The 19429-nt window shown below is 52.3% G+C and overlaps 6 protein-coding genes across 6 annotated transcripts; 3 read left to right on the top strand and 3 right to left on the bottom strand.

Annotated features, from left to right (window-relative positions):
* Positions 1 to 1846: 1846 nt before the first annotated feature.
* On the top strand, positions 1847 to 4053 carry NCU03761 (hypothetical protein). Its single transcript, XM_956015.3, has 2 exons — positions 1847 to 2675; positions 2747 to 4053. The coding sequence occupies exons 1-2, from the start codon at positions 2524 to 2526 to the stop codon at positions 3807 to 3809; spliced, it is 1215 nt and encodes a 404-aa protein (XP_961108.1). The 5' UTR covers positions 1847 to 2523; the 3' UTR covers positions 3810 to 4053.
* Positions 3879 to 5194, bottom strand: NCU03760 (hypothetical protein). Its single transcript, XM_956014.3, has 3 exons — positions 4891 to 5194; positions 4694 to 4773; positions 3879 to 4624 (listed from the first exon to the last, which is right to left on the bottom strand). Exons 1-3 carry the CDS (start codon positions 4910 to 4912, stop codon positions 4010 to 4012), a joined length of 717 nt encoding a protein of 238 aa, XP_961107.1. The 5' UTR covers positions 4913 to 5194; the 3' UTR covers positions 3879 to 4009.
* A 4-nt stretch (positions 5195 to 5198) lies between these two features.
* On the bottom strand, positions 5199 to 7540 carry NCU03759 (methionine-tRNA synthetase). The gene is made up of 3 exons (XM_956013.2): positions 7186 to 7540; positions 5845 to 7118; positions 5199 to 5780 (listed from the first exon to the last, which is right to left on the bottom strand). Exons 1-3 carry the CDS (start codon positions 7403 to 7405, stop codon positions 5406 to 5408), a joined length of 1869 nt encoding a protein of 622 aa, XP_961106.1. The 5' UTR covers positions 7406 to 7540; the 3' UTR covers positions 5199 to 5405.
* A 1133-nt stretch (positions 7541 to 8673) lies between these two features.
* NCU03758 (hypothetical protein) lies at positions 8674 to 12881 on the top strand. The gene is made up of 2 exons (XM_956012.2): positions 8674 to 9472; positions 9535 to 12881. The coding sequence occupies exons 1-2, from the start codon at positions 9396 to 9398 to the stop codon at positions 12515 to 12517; spliced, it is 3060 nt and encodes a 1019-aa protein (XP_961105.2). The 5' UTR covers positions 8674 to 9395; the 3' UTR covers positions 12518 to 12881.
* Positions 12882 to 14878: 1997 nt separating this feature from the next.
* NCU03757 (60S ribosomal protein L4) lies at positions 14879 to 16911 on the top strand. The gene is made up of 4 exons (XM_956011.3): positions 14879 to 14994; positions 15128 to 15340; positions 15561 to 15711; positions 15785 to 16911. Exons 2-4 carry the CDS (start codon positions 15136 to 15138, stop codon positions 16512 to 16514), a joined length of 1086 nt encoding a protein of 361 aa, XP_961104.1. The 5' UTR covers positions 14879 to 14994; positions 15128 to 15135; the 3' UTR covers positions 16515 to 16911.
* Positions 16850 to 19242, bottom strand: NCU03756 (aromatic amino acid aminotransferase 1). The gene is made up of 3 exons (XM_956010.2): positions 19002 to 19242; positions 18278 to 18866; positions 16850 to 18213 (listed from the first exon to the last, which is right to left on the bottom strand). The coding sequence occupies exons 1-3, from the start codon at positions 19219 to 19221 to the stop codon at positions 16956 to 16958; spliced, it is 2067 nt and encodes a 688-aa protein (XP_961103.2). The 5' UTR covers positions 19222 to 19242; the 3' UTR covers positions 16850 to 16955.
* Positions 19243 to 19429: the final 187 nt, after the last annotated feature.

Raw genomic sequence — 19429 nt, 5'->3', positions numbered from 1 at the left:
GGAGCTCGACGAGTATGCGATGGCAAAGGCACACTATGAAGGAGAGTGAGCACCATCAACAGAGATTCCGTTCAGTCACCAAAGAAACACAAACATCGACATAAAAGGGGAGAAGATTTGGGTCAAAAACCCAGCGAAGAGGAGCGGATGGCTCACCAGTTCGTACTCAGACTTCCACTTGGAATATCCTGGCCATGGCCTGAATAACGAGATGGAGTTGCTCGCATGTTGACGGCGTTGAGTACGGAAGAAGACCAGGAAGCACCGAAGACGGAGGGATATTGAAGATCGACATGTCCAGGGGCATCCATCCCCTCATCACCTTATGGACATCATCGCGCTCGCACCTTCCCCAAGATCAGGGCATAAGTGCACCCAATAAAACGTCCGACACCAGGACCGTGACTTCCCATGACAACCACCAAGGACAAGATGCGACATCGACGCAACGCCCGACATGCGACTGCAGTTCAAACTTCCACCCTCCCGAGTATCGATGGAATTCATCTGATGGCTGAGACAAACAAAATGCATACGAGAGCTCCAAGTGCGCAAACAAAGGTTTCGACCGAAACAGTCAAAAGTTGAGTCGAAATCTCAGCTCCCACCTTCACCAGGAGTCGTTGTCTTCACCAAAAGGAATGAACGACGTTGAAAGGTTTGGACGACGTTCCAAAAAGGAAGGCCCAGCCCTTCCGACTGACCCACCTTCGGTTCTCGCTCAGACCCACCTCCTATCCAACCCTGCAGTGCGGCAATGCCGTTCGGTTGAAAAAAAGAAAAAAAGTTAAGAGACGTTTAACATCGGTTCATCGGTACAACAGTACAAGTCGTTCATCGCTTCGAATGAACACACCTAATGCACCGGGGGGTGGATGAATAAAATGGAGGCTTTTTTTTTTTTCTTAGCTTCCTTATCGGGGCTCTTGACTTTTTCCTTCTCATGGACCTGCATGACTGCATTCCGGGTCTGCAGCACGAGCATCCAAGGGCGTGGCTCCGTCCTATCAGTGAATTTCAACGGCGTAATCTCACCGTATCGGCGCCTATCTTGTTACGTGATGTTACCGCCCTAGCTGGATCCATTTTTGGATTTTCTGTTCATGGTGTGGTTGATAGACAGGATGGACAACCTTCGGCATATCGTTATCAATTCGATGTTCTTCTCCTCTTTTGTTCCATTGACCAAAAGAGGCAGCTATCGTGGTCTCAGGTAGTTGCACAACGAAGTAGGTAGGTGTGTATTGGTGGTACAGTGCTGTACCTACAGCCACGCCGCATCACTCGCCGGCCGAGCTTGACAAAGAGATTTCGGAAGCCGTCCAGGATATCGGAGATTCACTCCAGGTGAACACCGGCGTGACTATTCTCAGACATTTGTTTGTATCAATATGGTTCATAAACGCGGTGTTTTGCTCTCGATACTAGTGTATCAAACAAGCAATTCGACCCAGAGTCGGCTTTATCCCCGGGAAGGGACTATCCCTGGTGACCTTGTAATATTTTGGATCAGGTCAACGACCTTTTCTAAAAGCGCGCGACGAAAGGTCAGGAACCGTCTCCACCTTCTTCCCAAGTCATCATTCACTAGTGTTAAGACGTGAGGAAGGAGAAAGAAAAAAAAGCAACACTAGAAGAATTGCTTCCAATAGAAAAAAAAAGGCGTCAGTCACAGCATCGACGAAGAAAACGGTGAAATAAAAAAGGACGGTAGGGTCATGGGATCGACCTTCTCGGGCTTCTTTTTATGTAATAACACATCATCACATGACCAGCCCAAGTTCTCCAACCGACTGCAAAGCCAGTGCCGCTGTTAATCGTTACCCGCGTATGTACATACCGGCCGGGAAGACTTGACACATGGTATCACTCGATCTTGACCGATCAGTTGACAGGTATTTTCGTTCCTTTCCATTCCGTAACTTCTTTTGATAGCTTCACACCCCATGAGCACGATGAGCCTCGAGATCTTATCAAAGCAGGCACATGGATTAAGTGACAGGTCCTGGTGAGTCCAGGCCTGGTACTAAGTACAATCATGGGACCGGCTACCTACTCCAAGTGGGAAAGGGCAACCACCCGCCGGCTGGCTGGCCAACCGGCCAAAATCTAGGGTTCAGATGGAGCACGAGTAAGAAAGAAGTCAAGGATACATGAGTACAATGAGAGGTGAACCTATGGGGACAGTTGATATCTAGATGACCAAGAGGAGGGAAAGGAAAAAAAAAAAAAAAAAAAAAAGAGAAAAAATTGTGTCGAGATACCGTACCCACATCCATGTAACGGATATATCTTGTCCTCCAGCTTCCCCGGATTTTCTAAAACTCGACCTATCGTCTTGGCTACCGACTTACTTTCTTCTCATTCATCATCATCATCATCATCGTCGTCATCAGGAGCTTCTAAGAGGACACATCTATACATACATAACAAAACAAGGTGACCAACACTTCTCTTCGAAAACCTCAAGAAACCCTAAACCTCCTTCGAGTACGGTCCAGTCCATCCATATACACCACCAAAATGGGCTCCGTATCATTTCCCGCGTCCTCGGAACCTCCCAAGCCCTGGGTTGAAACCCCCCTCATCTATTCCGCCCAACTATCCAACGCCGCTGGGTGTAACATCTATCTCAAACTCGAGAATGTTCAGCCTTCGGGGTCCTTCAAGTCTCGGTACGGCCCCTTTCGTCTCTCTTCCAATCAACCTGCCACACACTCTTTCAAGAGACTAACACCCCAAACAGCGGCATAGGCAACATGATGCTCCGCTCCACCCTCCCTTCTCCCCCTTCCTCCCCGTCCTCTTCTTCCACCACCTCCTTCCAGGAACCCCTCACCACCAACCAGAGAAAAATCCACTTCTTCTGCTCCTCCGCCGGCAACGCCGGTCTCGCCTGCGCCACCACCGCCCACACATTGGCTTGTCCAGCAACCATCGTCGTGCCCACCTCTGCTCAGGAGCCCGTTTTGCGTCGACTTCGCGGACTAGGTGCTACGGTGGTGATCCACGGTAGTTCGTGGTTCGAGGCTGATACCCACCTTCGCGAAGTAGTCATGCCCGCCTCGGCTCTTGAGGACTTGCAGGAAAGTAGTAGCGGTGGAGAGGAAGGGGAAAAGACAAAGCAGACGAAGCAAGTCTACGTTCCCCCCTTTGACCACGAAGATATCTGGTCTGGAGCAGCCACCTTGATGGACGAAGTCGCTGAGCAAATGCGCGTCGTGCACCGGGCCTATGTCGATGCCGTGGTGTGTAATGTTGGCGGTGGCGGGTTGTTGAACGGCATCATGGAGGGCGTTTGGGGTCCCAGTCGAAACCCCGGAACAGGAAAAGAAGGGGGGCTGGGAAAAGAAGTGGGAGGTGGAAAGGAGCCGAGGGTTCTTGCGATCGAAACAGTCGGCGCCGATAGTTTCAACCAGTCAGTCAAGGCGGGCGAGCTGGTCAAGATGAAGCAGATCACGAGCATTGCGTCGAGCTTGGGTGCGGTGCAAGTCTCGAAGAAGACGTGGGAGTGGAGCCAGATGGTTGGCGGAGAGAACTTGGTCAGCGCGACGGTGACGGATGCGGAGGCGGCCATGGCGAGTGTCAGGTTTGCGGATGAGCATCGGATGTTGGTGGAGGTAAGCTGTGGCGCGACGTTGGCAACGGCGTATAATGGGGATTTGAGGAGGTATCTTGGCAAGGGGTTGAGTGACGAGGAGTGGCGGAATGTTAACGTTGTTATGGTGGTTTGTGGTGGAAGTCATGTTAGTGTGGACGTGTTGAAGGCGTATAGGGAGAAGTATGGGCCGGAGATTGCCTGGGCTTAATGTTGAGGGTAACTAAACGGATTATGGATGGATGGATGGATGGAAGGAAGAAAAGCAAAAGGCACAATATGGGGCGTTAATGGGTCTTTCTTTTATTATGTCGATCTGTGCTTTTCCTCATATAGGTCCCTTCGCGGTCTGAATGGCAACTTTTACCACTCATTAGCGAGTGGAATCAAAAAGTCCTCTCGATTATATTTTTAGTCTTCCCTTTCATAGACCAATTCCGCATAACCTTCAGGGACGTTCGCCGTTGCATACGCACCAAGGTCACGAAGAACCAGCTTGAGCTCTCCAAAGTAGTTGACATCGCCCTCTTGCTCGAACCCGAGGCTTTTAAAAAGGGCAATGCTCTTGCTGTTGTCCTTGTTGATCTTGGCCATGAGCATCCTGAGTCGGGGTTTCGAGCTGTTAGTGGCAGTACCGGCTTGCTCTCTCTCGCCGGCGTAGTACTCATGCAGGATTTCCTCCAGGTTGCGGGAGATGTACTGCAAGAAGCCTGACACCACCGTCCTTCCCAGGCCCTTGCCACGGTGGCCGTGGGAAGCAATCATGATATCGACTTCACCAATGCATTGGAACCGATCGTCGGCTTGCTCCTCCTCGTCGTCGTTGGGATAGAGGAATAGGTTGACATCGCCAATCATCTTTTCTGGAGAATCCACCTGGCCGGCATGTACGGATGGCGCTGAATTATCAGTGACGGGTTGGCAAATGATGAAGGTCAGTTTGTCGTGGGAGGAGCGCCATGATTGCTGGTTTTCGTATTCTTCCTCCAGAGTCAAAGGTTCCGAGGCTGTTGCTTCTTGGATTGCCTAGTCTGTCGTTAGCATATGTTCTCCAACGTGTTGACGATGACATATCGCCATCAATATATGTCTCACTGGATCCTCCATCCACTGATGGTACGTGGGTACATGTCTGCTCTCATATGGGACAAGAAGAGCTCGTGTAGTGGAAACAGCTGTTTGGTTCAGGTTAGCATCAACCTGTCTAGCGTTACCAAGCTACAGAATAGGGCGAGACGAGTGAAAGGCAGGGGATAGGATGAAATTGCGGAAGGCAAGGAATATTTTCTTACCAGAAGATTCGTTAAGCTTCATGGTAACTGATATGCCTCGTGAGCGACTTTGTGGAGGACAAGCAGATTTAGGAGTGAGGTATGTAACTGGGTTGAAGGCGTTCCTTCAACGAGTCGCGCGATGTGTTTTGAAAGTAACATGATTCAGGTAAAATACCCACCCTTTGAACTGTAAATTTCGTAATGCCCGTTAAGCCCCGTTGTAGTGGGTTATAGTGGTAACATGGGCTTCTCTTGTGGCTTGGCCCCCCCGGAAGGGTTTCTGGCGACCTCTTTGACAACTTGGTATAACATGACATGAACATAGATCGCAGTCAACTGATGCTCACATACTTGTACATCTGAGTTCTAGCAGGGTATCTCGAGCTACAAAGAGGAAGGCTATGATACAGCTCGTGAGCACCAGAGTGTTCGCCGAAGAGGCCAGACTGAATCAGGCATAACGAAAAAGAACACTCGACAGGCCACACGTTCTGGGACTGGCAAACCAAATCTTGCTTACAAGACTTTTTTTTTCATGCTGTGGGTTTCTTGTTTCCCGAGCTGGGCTTGTTGCCGGAGCTATGCTTCTTACTACCAGCGTCGGGCCCCATGCCCTTAATATCGTCCAAGATAGGAGGAGGGAAAATGCCTTCTTTTCCAAATGTCCTGAAAGCAGTGCCATATGTTGCATCAACGAGTGGCCTGGCATGATGAAATGTCCTGTTGTGGTTTTCGACTCCCAGGAGATCCAGAAGCTGGGCGGCCTTGTCAGGCATGAATGGCTGAAGGAGGATACCAGCAATCCTGAGACTCTCGCCTGCCGTGAGTATAATCCGGTCGACCAAGGCCTCAGAGTCCTGCTTCTTGACTATGACCCAGGGTTCCGCGTTGGAGATGAAGGCATTGGTCTGAGATGATGATCAGTAACTAATTCACAGTGTCTGGAGCAAAGAACTGGCACCGTCAACCTACCTCACCAATAAGGCCCATGATCTTCTGCAGGGCATGGCTCGGGTTGAGCTGCAGCATTTCATTATCGATAGTTGAGGCAAGCTTGTCAAGCCGGGTGATATGCTCAACGCAAGAATCGTTAATCTGTTCCCCCGTCGACTGGAGCAGCATGTTTCCATCTTGATACGACTGGACCGCTCTACGCAAACTCCACTGCTTGGGTCTTGTTACACGTGCGCTGAGGTTTCCTACGCCGTTTTGCAGGTGCTTCTTATACTCGACAGTGAGCCAGTCGTTGCTATAGTCTGCGTCATTGGCAATTCCGCCGTTATGGATCATGTAGAATCGCATGGTATCGATACCAAAGCGCTCCATGGCGTAAAATGGGTTCACGACATTGCCGATCGACTTGGACATCTTTTTCTTTTCCATGGTCCAATGCGCGTGGCTCAATATCCTCTTGGGCAAGGGAAGATCCAAAGCCAGAAGCAGAGCAGGCCAGTAGATGCAGTGGAAGCGAAGAATATCCTTGCCAATGACGTGAACGTCCACCGGCCAGCCGCCCAGGTGCTCCCGTCCTGGAGGCCAGTAGGGGTAGCCAGCCATGGTGATATAGTTGATCAGGGCGTCAACCCAGACGTATATGGTCTGGCTCTCGTCGTCGGGGACACGGATACCCCAGCTCAGCCGAGACACGGGCCTCGAGATGGAGAGATCCTCCAAGTTGTTTGTAACCCAGTCCACGACTTGGTTCATGCGAGTCTGAGGAACAATCCAGTCGGGGTTGTTCTTGTAAAACTCGAGCAACTGGTCCTTCAAAGCGGTCATGCGGAAGTGGTAGTTCTTTTCCTCGATCCATTCCACTTTGTTTCCAGACTCAATGGATGCCACATAGACCTCGCCCGTGAACGGGTCTTGCCTCTTCTCCAGTTGAGATTCGGGGTAAAAGCATTCGTCGCTGACGCAGTACCAGCCTTCGTGCTTGGCTTCGTAGATCAGCCCCTTCTCTTTCAGTAGGAGCCAAAAGTGTTTGACGGCTTCGACGTGGTCTTGATCGGTAGTACGCATGAATCGGTCGTAGTCGATGCGGCATGCGGCAGCCAGTTCCTGGAACTTTGCCGAGTTCAAGTCGCAAAACTGCTTCGGGTCCATATCGTTGGCAATGGCAGCGCGCTGCACCTTTGTCCCGTGCTCGTCGGTTCCTGTACACAGGATGGCCTGGTTGCCCTTGAGTGTCTGCCACCGCTTCAACACATCTCCCAGAACCATCGAGTACATGTGGCCGACATGTGGCGCTGCGAGGGGTGTTTAGCATGCCGCATGCTCCCGAGCTCGAACAGTTGTGGTTCTTCCTTCACGTACAGGCATTGACGTAGAAGATTGGCGTTGTGACATAGAAGGGCTTATTGTCTGGCGCCGTGGGGGTAGTGGTGGTCGTCGACGTCGCGAGGGTTCGTCGTGCAGCTTTGGGCGCGACAAACTGGCTGCGGCATGACCGGCAAACCCAGCTAGTCCTCGCCAGGATGCCGGCAGCTTGCCATTTGAAAGTACGGCGAGCTGAGGCCGTTCGGAGGACGTCCATGGGCACAGTCGGTTCGCCGGGGCGGCGGTCTCTTGTTGTGCGGTTGCTGGCGATGCCTCGTCGCAATGAAAGGAAGAAGAGTTTCCCCAAAAGTGAAGCTGCGTTGGAAGCGGCACGCCTGTGGTTGTGGTGGAGGTACGTACCTGACGTGGTGCGGGGGAGACGGGACCAGGGAGCAGAGCAGTCCGCAAGGTCCCCGAATTCATTTAACCGAATAACAGCCCCATTATATGCACCTACTAGTCTATGGCACAGTTCGGTTCGTCCTCAGTGGTTTTCCAGAAGCACTTTGACTCTTCTTTAACATATGAAGCATGTACGTCTTCTCGAAGATCTGGGGGTAACAGCAACTTTGTAAATTGTAATGCGAAATATGGAGATCCAAATGCATGAATTTATTCAAATCGGCCGAAAGTGAACATCAGCTTGTCATATCAGATAGATGGATGCATATCTGGGCTTCATGGTATGGCGGTCCTCTTTTCTTTCTTTGAAAGGGATTCCAGAGGGAATGACAATGAATACAAGTGCCCCCAGCCCTGGAACGACACAAGAGCTTGTTCCTCAACCTTGTTTGGCGATTTACTCTGAGGTCCACCTTGAGTTTGCTAGACGGTGTTCATCCGATATACTGGCATGTTTCAAGGGTTCATCCGATAAGTCAAAGCCGTTCTCAACAACAGCGGACGGCATAGTTGGCCGGCAGAGAGATTTCACAGCCTGAAAGCTGAAAGGCTAAAGTCGGACTAAATATTTATTGAAGTCCAACGGAACTAACTTGGTCCTGCTGATGTCGCATCCCGTGGAGGTGAGACAATCGGGCCCTGACTCCAAGGGAGATCTGGCTGCCCCAATGCAGCTGTGTCACAGTCGACGTCGCGGTAACTCCCTAACACCACGATATTTGTGTTTGTTTGCTCTCTCATTTCGCACAAACACCACGAAGAAAAGTCCAGAAGAACGAAGACGAAGCAATGATCTACAAAAGAGGAAACAAACATGTTTCCGAGAAAAGCCTAGACCTCTTTTCTCTTTGATAATCCGATTCGTAACAACACCAAATTCCTCATCAGGCAATCGTAGCGCCAGGCCTCCCCTCCCGCCATCTCCATGGACCCTAGGCGGCAGCAACCGGTTTTGGTGCCTTCCCCTTGAGCTTACGTGAGTTAGTGAGATACCTGCAGCAAATACCCCTCACTCCGGTGGTGATTACTTCCTTGGGAATTCAGGTTCCTCAAGCATGTCATGCCCAGCCCAACAACCTTTCACTCAACACCTCGTGACGGTCGCGAAGGCCTATACACCGAGCCCTGTGTCGTCCCCGACCGTGGTAGGAAAGAGAGACACCGACGCTTTCTTCTTGCCAATTTGCCGTGCTTTCTTCTCCCTTTCATTCTCCCAAGAGAGCTAGCTGAGATAATCGGATTTGGCCCGTCCCAATATTGCGCCGCTCAGCCCAACTGAATACCTGACGCCAACATCCTTCAGTTTTTACCTTACATCCACATTCCAGCATCCGTCATTGGCTATCCTTCCCGTACCTGAACTCATGCTGCAGCCCGAGATTAACCGCGGAAGATCGTGAAGAACTAGGGAGAAACAGAGCAGCTGAATCGACTCATCAAGATTCCAAACCGCCCCCACCACCCCTCTGTCTACTTTTGGTCACTGATCCTCACTGCTGCTCACTGTTGCCCGACGCCAGTGCTGTACCTCAGTATATGTTTACTCCAAGCGACGAGTGTCTTCTCGAATTAGAAAAGAAGCTGTGCTACGGTTCGCGTGCGTCTCGTTCGCCCAACATTAACTGATTTCGGCACAGAAGCTCCCCCAGGCGTTCAACCGGCTAACCTGCCTCTGGGAGCCCTCGAGGCCGCTCGTGTGCTGCGATATTTCATCAGCACCTCTTCCAAACGCCACGTAGGCGTACGATGATACGAGATATATTTATAAACTGTTGACCGAAGTGCACTCTTGACAACGCCCAAGCATGGTTGGGATGGACGCTATCAGCGCGCTCCTTCAGACGGGATCATGGAGGACCTCGCGCTCAAAGAGTCAGAACCCGTGAGTCTGTCCAGGAGCCCAAGTATCAACTTGGCCATATGCTGATCTGATTGGACCTGCAGCTATTCTCGAACTCCCCGTCGTACCGATCCGCTCTCCGAGCTGGATATTCATATTGACAAACCCTTGGAACGGCGACGCATCCAGCAATTGCCCCCGCCTACTGTTGAAGACGAGGCGGATTCTCTAGCCAAGGAATATGGAAGTCCGTCGGTCATTAGTTCTTATGAGGATGAACCTCCCAATCGAGGAGAAATTGATCAGTTAATCCTTATGGAGCCGGTTTTGGAAAATAATCCAGAGCGCCGCTTCGTGGTAGTCACGGGCCCAGGGGCCGGAAAAGAGAGCGAACCAGCACCTAGCATTGTTGAGACAACACCACCCGTTACCTCTACTGACACAGCCCAAATAAAGGAGACCAATGATTGCAAAAAGTTTGTTCTCGTTCCTTCAGATGAGATAAAAGATGGAGACAAGCAAGAGGAAAAGAAAGAACCGGAACTCGCAAAGCGAAAGAGCCATCAGGATCTGCCACGGTTGGATACCCACGTTCAAGAACCAGACAGCAAGGACGCTCCCGATGAACCACCGAGTGACCGACAAAGCCCAGAGAAGTCTCCTGTCCATCAGGATGATGGCAAAGCGGCTCGTATCAAACGATCAGGCAGCCGCAGGCGCCCAGAAGCATGTGTTGACGAAGAGGATACCAAGAAAGCATCCTTGAAGCGAGCGAGCAGCCGTCGGCGCCCAGAGATTCCTCCTGACGTCCAAGACTCTGCGGATACTTCTATCAAGCGATCAAGTAGCCGGAGGTACAGAGAGCGGCCTGCCGACCAGGATGCTAAGGAGTCCCCTATCAAGCGATCAAACAGTCGGAAACCCCGACATCGACCACTTCACGATCAAGACTTTGAAATCACTGCTGATTCTCCTGACAAAGTTAACCCAGGAGCAAGCGAATTTCCTGCTAGCATCGTCATCCAAACGGCGGGTGGTAGGGAGCGTGCGTATCATGACTTGAACCAAGCAGCCGACGGAGTTTCCCATCGTCGCTCAAAATCCAAGCATGGTGCTCGAATTACCCCGTCAAATAGTAGGCAGGCATACCATTTGTCTCCTCCACAAACACCAGGCCGACCGCGTCACGAGCGCATGGTCTCAACACCTGACGTGCCTCGAATCGACTCCAGATCCCTTGAGCTGGAAGGACCTGGAATAGCTCCGCTATCGATGTACCGATATAATGACGCAGATGACGCCATGTCATTCATGGTACAGGAAGTTGTCATCCCCGATCATGATCTGACCAGAAAGTCTTCACCGCCGAGGACAAGCCGCAAAGAGAGCCCGCCACCGTATCCTTCAGTTACAGAACGGAAGAGGATGCCAAGTCAGTCTGCTACTAACAGAAGGCGTCGCAACTCCATGGCTGCGCCTCGTGATCGGAGAGAATATCCAATCGGTGATGATCCTCGTTATCAACAGTTAGACCACCATGAACAGCCCCAGTCGTTCCGCCCTGCGGTCGAAGAAGACGCTTCACTGATGGCCCTGAAACATCGTTTGGGTGCAGTGGATATTGGTTTAGAGTCCCAAGATGTGGTACCTCATCCTGCCGCTCTTGCACTGAGGCAGCAGGACCAGTTCTCGGAGGCGAGTGATCCAGGAAGCTCGAGAAGCGCTACATTCTCTGCTGAGGGAGATCACAGGAGGGGTAGGGCCGGTACCTACTCCTTGACATCTTCCCCTCCTAACGGTAGATTGGGACCCGGGAGAGAAGATGAAAGCAGTCCGAGGACCAGGCGGCGGGCTCGTTCGCGGACGATGGGTACGAATCCCTATTCCAACAGCTCTCCAATTTTGTCTGTGCCAGGTCATCATTCTTCAAATGGGAGCAATGCGCTTGCGAAAGTCTCTTCACCGTTGGCATCTCCATCTCTTACACGACAAGAGCTCGTCAGCACCAGACCATCAGCCTCTTTCTGGGATCAGAATCCATTCGAGCCTGCGGGCCGTAGAGCTCCAGGCGCCAGACCGATCCTCTCCTTCCGGAATTATTCAGAAGAGGTCCTACAGGGGCTAACACCTCCACTGCCCGACTGCCCCTGGCAAATTCCTGGTTTACCGTACAGTAGAAATCCAGGCGACCGCTTTTGGATCCTTCGCGGGGCCGAGAATTTCTTGGTATGTCCTCATTGCCACTCGGAGCTCTTTGCCAATAGCCAGTTCAGACTCGAGTTCGTCGCCACTTCCTTACGACCCGACCAGCCTGTTTTGTGTCACCTTGGCTCTTCTTTCTGGTACCGCATGGCATATTTAATGACACTCAAGCAACGCTTGCCAGACCTGCAACTCATACGAAACGTAGCTACGGTTTCAGGGCGCCATCCGCCATGCAGTGGACCTCAGGAGACAGCCCGCAAGTGGTACGGGGTGTGGGATTCGTATAAAGGGGACTTTGTGCCCCTTTTCGAAGTCTGCGTGGGCTGTGTGAAGATGCTGGAGGCAGTGTTGCCGAACCTGGCCAATACGCTATATCCAATAAGCCCAGAGCCATTCATAGCCTATTGCCAACTTCACTACGCACCTGGCAGGAAAAGATTCATAGAATACTTCGACCTTTTCGAGATGACTTCGGACTACGCACTCAGCCGCCGAGCCGCACCCGACATTGGTGATCTCGCGAACAGACTTCGCCGAATTGCTAGAGTCAAAGAATGCCCGCCGTGCCCCAAAGACCAGGCCCTTGTTGGAGCCTATTGGCATACCATGAATTTTCTCCCCGAATTCACAGTGTGTGAGGAATGCTACAGAGAGGTGATCAAGCCTATGCTTGACGCCAACGATCGCAGGAGCGATATCCCTTGGAACTTCCTCCCCGAGAGACTTTTATCCAAGTCAATAGCCTCTTGTCAGCTCTCTAGCGAACGCATGCGGGAAGAGTTCCGTGAGGCATGCCGGCTCAATGATTTTGGTTATCTTGACGGCAAATATATAGAAAGACTGGGAAGTTTATTGACACCTGTGTCTAGAGGTGGGTGGTAAGGAAAGGGTATGCTGCGGCAAGACTAGGGGGTTAGGGAGACGGATAGACAAAGCTGTTCTTGTACTGGAAGGATTAGATATGTGGTAGGCAGGGAGTGTTTAAGAGGTCCATAGCATGTCAGTGATGGATGGACATAAGCGAGAAGGTAAAAGTAACAGTGAGATTTGCCGGATGATACCACTTTCATGATACCATGGTAGCTTGGGGTCCATCCAGCAATGCGTCTACAAAGGATACGTCAGACAAAGTAGCGGAAGACATCAAAGCAAGGAGCATCTTTGAGTACATGTGTGGCCTTAGATCTGGACTCCGGTCCCTTGCTACTCGTGACCACAAGCAGCAAGATGCGTCTTCTGGCCTCCATTTACCTGTCTCTTGCAGTCCTCATTATCGCCGCCTCGGCCGCCGTAGTCAAAGAGGGCTCAACCTGCATCGTTCAACCACCCAAGTTGCTACCGTAAAGAAGAACATCAACCTCACACCTCCATCAAAGCGAGATATCGATGACCCATTCGAAGCATGGGGATCAATACCGCCTCCGGCTCTTCTGCCCCTGCTCCCGCAACTCCCTTATCCCTTTCCGATCCAGAGCTCACCACATCCGCCGATTAAATGAACACCACTGACCTGTCAAACGTGATCATCTACATCCGTGGCACTTTTTTTCTGATCAGCCGACAACTTATTCTATTGGACCTCTCTCTAGGCGCTAAAGACATGACCATACTCGGCTGCTTCTCCTCCCCCTCCCCATATTACCCCCCAGACACGTCTCCAGACCCAGTGGGAAGTGGTAGTGCGCTCTTTGACGGTCAAGGCCAAACCGGGATCGACCAAAACCAAAAGATGCGAACTAGCAAGGGGCGACTAACTATGATCACAGTCAAAAAAACTGTACTGTCCCTTTCCCCTACATATCCAACGGGGTAAGGGGGGGCAGTGTTTTTTTTACCATTACTGTAGTTTGACGATTTGGAGAGCCGACGATGTGACGCTGACGAATATACATATGAACACTACTAGTAGCACGAAATGGAAGGCGGTGGATACAGATGGGGTTAACACGGTAGATTTAGGGGGGAGGTGAGGACTAAGAATCGGACGGATAGTAGGCGGGGATGTTTACTTGCCCCTGAGTCTCAAGAGAGGGGCATGACAGAAGTTCTGGAAGGCTGGCCTATGCTTTGCTTGCACCGGCAACAGGATTGTGTTTCAGTCAAGGGCAACAGCTCCAATATCCGCATCAGCAACATCACCTGCTACAGGTCTGAAGAGATGTGCATCGGCAGCATACGAAGCAACGCCCGATAACCTGGCTGACTATGTCGAAAACGTCGTCTTCGAGAACGTCGAGCTTCACGATAGCAGCAACGCCGCTTGGATGAAGAATTATTTCAGCCGTGGATATGTGCGGGATGTCACTTTTCGCACCATTCACTTTGACAACGTCAACCAGCCCATATACGTTACCTCTTGTACTTGTCCGTGCGCCTCAATCATTGCTTTCTTTTCTCTTCCCCTCCCTTCCCTTCCTTTTCCGGTCTCTAGAATTTAAGACATGTGTCCTAACTGCTCATCGACAACAACACTCGAACAAACTCCCACCCAAACCGCGACTCCTCCCGCATCCCCGCCACCAACGCCTGCTGGGAGAACATAACAGGAACCACCCGATATAACGTGGCTGCGGCCTTCCAGTGCAGCGCTGCGGCACCAAGGAATAACCTCAAGTTCTCGGTAATCGATTTCAAACCATGGAAAGAAGGGAGTATTAAGACGCTGTGCCTCAGATATCACGAATCAGGCGTCGTCTGGACTGACGACATGAGGCCGTATCTGGGGGGTCATCCGCAGCAGTTGTCGGGATATTGTTTGTGTCTGGTTGGGTGGATGGTTATTGCCGAATAAACTTGACCGTAACCGGCAGTGAGCTGGGAGCGAAAATATGAGCTTCGGTGGTAAACGAGCTGCCCACTCCCTCAGGGTCTCGGGCCATAAAGTGAGCTCCTTGCTGTGCTGTTCTTTAACAAGACCTGCGATAAGCTGCTGAGTGATTGCGTTCTAGCTTAGATTCATCGTCTCAAGACAATGTTCCCGGTAAGACAAAAACTCCACGACGCGCTGCAGCTTCGGCTTCCTCATTGGAATTGCGCTCGAGTGTATTCCCAAATATCGTCCATCTTGTCGACTTCAAGTTGAGGTTGATGACGTTGGGAAGCTGGTCTGGCGATATCAAATTGCCAAGAAATGTCAGGTAGCACCCCCAGTCTCGCCAGCTGCCGCGGGGTCGGTCAGCTGTAAAAGAGCCACCTTCTTGCCCAATCTGGAGCTAGCGGCTGTTAGGGTCTGCCAGTGCGCCCCAGGCGGCCCCACGCGCGCACTTTCGACAGCGAAATATCCAAAATTTCAATTGGGTCTCCGCCGGTCTTGATCTTTTTTCGCATCCCCCAACTTCCTGTCAGGAGCACAGATACAGGTACGTCGGAAGCGCCCTCACGATCCCTTGACGAAGCCGGATTCTTGCAGAAATTATTGCTGTTTGAAAAAGAAGGCAAATTTTGTCAGGAGTCTCGTCACTAACTTTTGCAACTTTTTCACCAAACCAACAGCGGACACAATGGCCTCTAGACCGACCGTCACCATCATCGGCGCCGATGGCAAGGCCACCGGCACCACCGAGGTCCTCCCCAAGGTCTTCGGTGCTCCCATCCGCCCGGATATCGTCAAGCACGTCCACACCGGCATGGCCAAGAACAAGCGCCAGCCGTACTCCGTCAGCGAGAAGGCTGGTCACCAGACCTCTGCTGAGTCCTGGGGCACTGGTTAGTGAACACCCAGACGCGATTTTGGAATTACACGAAGGCAATGGAATGGTCCGAACACGGCAAGACGATCGATGGAAGGATTCGAGATTTTTTGTCGGGCGAAGAACTCGATATCGCGAAACGATCACGAAAAACTGGAACTGGGGGCAAATTTTCGACACGCAAATTTTCAATGATGTGGAGGATCATTTGAGCTGACCGTGATCTCACAACACAGGTCGCGCTGTTGCCCGTATCCCCCGTGTCTCCGGTGGTGGTACTCACCGCGCCGGTCAGGCCGCTTTCGGTAACATGTGCCGTTCCGGTCGCATGTTCGCTCCCACCAAGATCTGGCGCAAGTGGCACGTCAAGGTTAACCAGGGCCAGAAGTACGTGATATCAAAGCTATGTTTGGAGATCGCCAAGGGAAAACAATAATCGCTAACAATAGTCTTCCTACAGGCGTTTCGCTACTGCCTCTGCCCTTGCTGCCTCCGCTGCCGCTCCTCTCCTGATGGCCCGCGGTCACCAGGTCTCCACCGTCCCCGAGGTTCCCCTCGTTGTTGACTCCGCTGCTTTCTCCGGTGTCAACAAGACCGCCAACGCTCTTGCCCTCCTCAAGGCCGTTGGTGCTGGTGCTGATGTCCAGAAGGCCAAGGCTTCCAAGAAGCTTCGCGCCGGTAAGGGCAAGCTCCGTGACCGCCGCCACCGCCAGCGTCGCGGTCCCCTCGTCGTCTACTCCGCCGAGACCGACGGCAAGGACCTCATCAAGGGCTTCCGCAACATCCCCGGTGTTGAGACCTCCCCCGTCGATGCCCTCAACCTCCTCCAGCTCGCCCCCGGTGGCCACCTCGGTCGCTTCATCGTCTGGACCTCTGCCGCCATCAAGGAGCTTGATGCCGTCTACGAGTCCAAGAAGGGCTTCCAGCTTCCCGCCAACGTTGTCGCCCAGGCCGACCTTACCCGCCTCATCAACTCTTCTGAGATCCAGTCCGTCCTCCGCACCCCCAAGGGTGACGCCAAGACCAAGCGCTCCAACGTCCAGAAGAAGAACCCTCTCCGCAACAAGCAGGTTCTCCTCCGCCTCAACCCCTACGCCGCCACCTTCGCTAAGGAGAAGCTCGGCGAGATCAAGGAGGAGGGCAAGCCCCAGCGCGTTCCCGCCACCTTCAAGACCCTCCTCCAGGAGTAAATTTGGAGTTAATGGCAAAACGGAAGACAGGAAGGTGTGGGTGCGAATTCGGCGTCACGGATTAGGCATGTGTTCACAATACACACATCAATGAATTCTGAAACCGAAACGATTTCCTTTTCTTTGTTCACCAAAATCTCGGTACTGAGCGAGTGACCTTGTAGATTCAATACCCCATTTGTTTACATGATATCCCGTCTTGCTGTGTGACATGTCGATCATTCAGCTGCGTAGGACAGTAAATACATTTGGCGTCGGTGCTTCAGTCGCACTCAATTGCAGGTTGGTGTCAATGTGATCTATAGGCAGCACACTCGTTTCAAGGGACTAATGTTCAACCAAACTCGTGATGTCCCAATTATCGTAAAATCATAAACACATTTGTATCCTTCCTTCGTCACACCAGTCTAAATCCCATCATAGAGCCTATCAGATCAGCTTCTAGCATCCCAACCAACCTCCAAGGTTATTGACCCCCTCCTGTCCCATCACCCTCGCCACCACCTCCTCGGTATCAACCTTTTGCTCCACCAACTTCTCAATCACCCTCGCATCCGTAATCTTCCAGAACGCCCTCACACCATCCACAAACCTCTGCGCTCCGCTATCCACGTCCTCCTCGCTCACCGCCGCAAAACACAACCTAAAGTACTGCCACCCGACTTCCTCCCTGATCTGGGATGTGGCGCTGAACATGTTGCCCGCAGAAACCAAAACCAGGTGCGGTTTGAGAGTGAGGAACAGCATAAGTGCTAGGGAGATAGTCGGGCCATCAATCACCTTGGTCTTCTCTCCTTCTCCATTTCCATTGCTAGGAAAGAAAAGGGGGTGTTGCCAGAGCGGGTGCGTATCAAAGTGCATCCGCAACCAAATGAACATGCCACCCTCAGGCCAGGAATACGTGTATAGCGGGGTGGTGGTGATGACTTCCCAGTCGCCTGGCGTTCCAACAGAGGAGGAACCGCTGGTGGCGCGCAGACGGGTAGACGAGGAAACCAGAGAGGAACCGCTGTCGAGAATGGTGCACATCCGGTTCATGCGGCGCTCGTACATCCCGCGAAGACCTTCGAGCCAGCGGACCCAGCCGGTCATTTGCCAGCCTTCGCCGGACGGGGTTTGTTTTGCTGGTTGAGGCTTGGAGGAAGAAGAGCGGAAAAGAGACCAGCCGCTGGAAGACGAGGTGGTAGCGGTGGTAGAGGAGGAGGAGGAGGAGGAAGAAGAGGAGGAAGGAGCTTCAGGCTGAGGCCCCATCACCAACTCCGCCACTAGACTCTGCACAAAACCAGAAGGTTGCTGCGTCGAAGTCTCAGCGATGCGATTAAACCGGTCGATGAGCTCGGGCTGGGCGGTGATCCAACCAAGACGGCAGCCGGGCGCGATGGTTTTTGAAAAAGTGTCGAGGCGGATGACGCGGCCGTCGACGTCGATGGAGATGTAGGAGGGGGTGAGGCTGTCGAGGAAGGGGTAGCCCGTTGAGACGGTGCGCTTGGAGATTTCTCCTCCTTGCTCGGGTTGCGAGGGCTTGAGGCCGCTGGCCTTGGCCGTGGCCTTGGCCGTGTTGGCCGCGGTGGCGGATGGGAATTGGAGGTACCAGTAGGGCTCGTCTTCGACGATGATCACGTCGTAGCGGCTGCAAATGGCGTAGATTTCCTTGCGACGGGATACGGGGATGACGAAGCCGGTTGGGTTGTGACCGAGGCTGTTTGCGTGTGTTAGTTCTCGTGCCGAAGGTTCTTCTAGGATGAGTGAAGAAGAAAACTCACGTCACAGTATACATCAGATGCGGCCTCTTTCCCTTCGACACATCCCAGTTCGCCAAAACATCCTCCAGCCCACCCTCTCCTGTAGCCAGCATACCATTCTCATCCGCCTTGATCGGCACAATCTGCACGCCCTTTGGCTCCGCCTGGCTGAGGATGTTACCATAGACAAAGGTCTCGCACAGCAACCCCGGACGCTCCCGGGGGTCGTTAAGACCGTCGATCCAGGGGTTGACGAACATCTCGAGCGTCTTGGCGAAGCCGTCGGTCGAGCCGCAGGTGAGGATCACATCCGGGCCGCCGCTGTAGGGCGCATCCGGATGGAGGTGATCGCGGGTGAACTTGCGAACCCAGTCGAGGAGTGGAGGGTAGCCGTTTGCTTGACCGTACTGCAACGCTGTGGCAACGTCCACCTTCTTCACGGGGTTGGCCTCACCCGAGACCGTGGGGACGGTGATGTGAGCGGGCTCGGCCGCCGGGTCTTTCTTGTTCTTGTCGGTTCCCGGGTGGTTCGGGGTAGGTTGCCATCTCTCGGGCTTTGCGGTTTGGGCTTCGAGAGTCTCAAAGGGGAAGAATTTGGTGTTTGGTAGACCTTATCATGATGTCAGTTTCCTTATCTTGGATACTTTGTGATAAGTGTTGTAGTGGTGTTTGAAGGTTTGAGTTCTGCATTTCAAGGTTTGAAAAGAATGTTCAATAAATCTGATAAAGTGAGAAAGAGACAAACCGCCAGCAAGATTCTTGATTCCGGGAATCTGAAAGAATCGATAGTACTTTTTCATCTGGCTCGCCTGGCGACGCTTTGTCACCTCGGAAAGATGATGGGTGAAGTCAAGCGGCAACGGCTTGCCATCGGCACCGCGTGGGGGACCATCGTGATAAGCTACTGAGCTCTCAGACATTGTCAGACTTGTTGAGCCAGGAATAATTGGGATTATCCTCGACATTGGATGCAAAGCTTTGACCTTTATCTAGGAAGATAGATAGATGTTGTTCGGGGATTGAAAGGGTTTATGAATGGGTTCATAGCTCCGACTTTGGGGGGGGTTAGGTTCACGGAAAAGATGGTTGATTACAAACCTCACGGTTACGGTGGGAAGAGCCATGTCAAAGGTTGGTGGCCAGAAACAACCAGTCAGATAGTGCGAAGCATGC

Source organism: Neurospora crassa, linkage group V (genome assembly GCF_000182925.2).
Source record: "Neurospora crassa OR74A linkage group V, whole genome shotgun sequence".
Taxonomy (NCBI): Eukaryota; Fungi; Ascomycota; class Sordariomycetes; order Sordariales; family Sordariaceae; genus Neurospora; species Neurospora crassa.
The sequence above is the reverse complement of the archived record's forward strand: the minus strand, read 5'-3'. Positions and strand labels throughout refer to the sequence as shown.

What these genes read in the sequence shown, in the direction of transcription:
- NCU03758 (XM_956012.2), top strand. Translation starts at nt 9,396, where the DNA reads ATGGTTGGGATGGACGCTATCAGCGCGCTCCTTCAGACGGGATCATGG. An exon ending in CGCTCAAAGAGTCAGAACCC is followed by an intron (nt 9,473 to 9,534) that starts GTGAGTCTGTCC and finishes TTGGACCTGCAG; the next exon opens with CTATTCTCGAACTCCCCGTC.
- NCU03761 (XM_956015.3), top strand. Translation starts at nt 2,524, where the DNA reads ATGGGCTCCGTATCATTTCCCGCGTCCTCGGAACCTCCCAAGCCCTGG. An exon ending in TCGGGGTCCTTCAAGTCTCG is followed by an intron (nt 2,676 to 2,746) that starts GTACGGCCCCTT and finishes CACCCCAAACAG; the next exon opens with CGGCATAGGCAACATGATGC.
- NCU03759 (XM_956013.2), bottom strand. Translation starts at nt 7,405, where the DNA reads ATGGACGTCCTCCGAACGGCCTCAGCTCGCCGTACTTTCAAATGGCAA. An exon ending in AATCTTCTACGTCAATGCCT is followed by an intron (nt 7,119 to 7,185) that starts GTACGTGAAGGA and finishes CACCCCTCGCAG; the next exon opens with CGCCACATGTCGGCCACATG. An exon ending in TCATGGGCCTTATTGGTGAG is followed by an intron (nt 5,781 to 5,844) that starts GTAGGTTGACGG and finishes TCATCATCTCAG; the next exon opens with ACCAATGCCTTCATCTCCAA.
- NCU03757 (XM_956011.3), top strand. Translation starts at nt 15,136, where the DNA reads ATGGCCTCTAGACCGACCGTCACCATCATCGGCGCCGATGGCAAGGCC. An exon ending in TGCTGAGTCCTGGGGCACTG is followed by an intron (nt 15,341 to 15,560) that starts GTTAGTGAACAC and finishes CTCACAACACAG; the next exon opens with GTCGCGCTGTTGCCCGTATC. An exon ending in AAGGTTAACCAGGGCCAGAA is followed by an intron (nt 15,712 to 15,784) that starts GTACGTGATATC and finishes GTCTTCCTACAG; the next exon opens with GCGTTTCGCTACTGCCTCTG.
- NCU03760 (XM_956014.3), bottom strand. Translation starts at nt 4,912, where the DNA reads ATGAAGCTTAACGAATCTTCTG. An exon ending in GAAGCTTAACGAATCTTCTG is followed by an intron (nt 4,774 to 4,890) that starts GTAAGAAAATAT and finishes TGAACCAAACAG; the next exon opens with CTGTTTCCACTACACGAGCT. An exon ending in ATCAGTGGATGGAGGATCCA is followed by an intron (nt 4,625 to 4,693) that starts GTGAGACATATA and finishes ACGACAGACTAG; the next exon opens with GCAATCCAAGAAGCAACAGC.
- NCU03756 (XM_956010.2), bottom strand. Translation starts at nt 19,221, where the DNA reads ATGTCGAGGATAATCCCAATTATTCCTGGCTCAACAAGTCTGACAATG. An exon ending in AATCAAGAATCTTGCTGGCG is followed by an intron (nt 18,867 to 19,001) that starts GTTTGTCTCTTT and finishes CATCATGATAAG; the next exon opens with GTCTACCAAACACCAAATTC. An exon ending in CATCTGATGTATACTGTGAC is followed by an intron (nt 18,214 to 18,277) that starts GTGAGTTTTCTT and finishes ACACGCAAACAG; the next exon opens with CCTCGGTCACAACCCAACCG.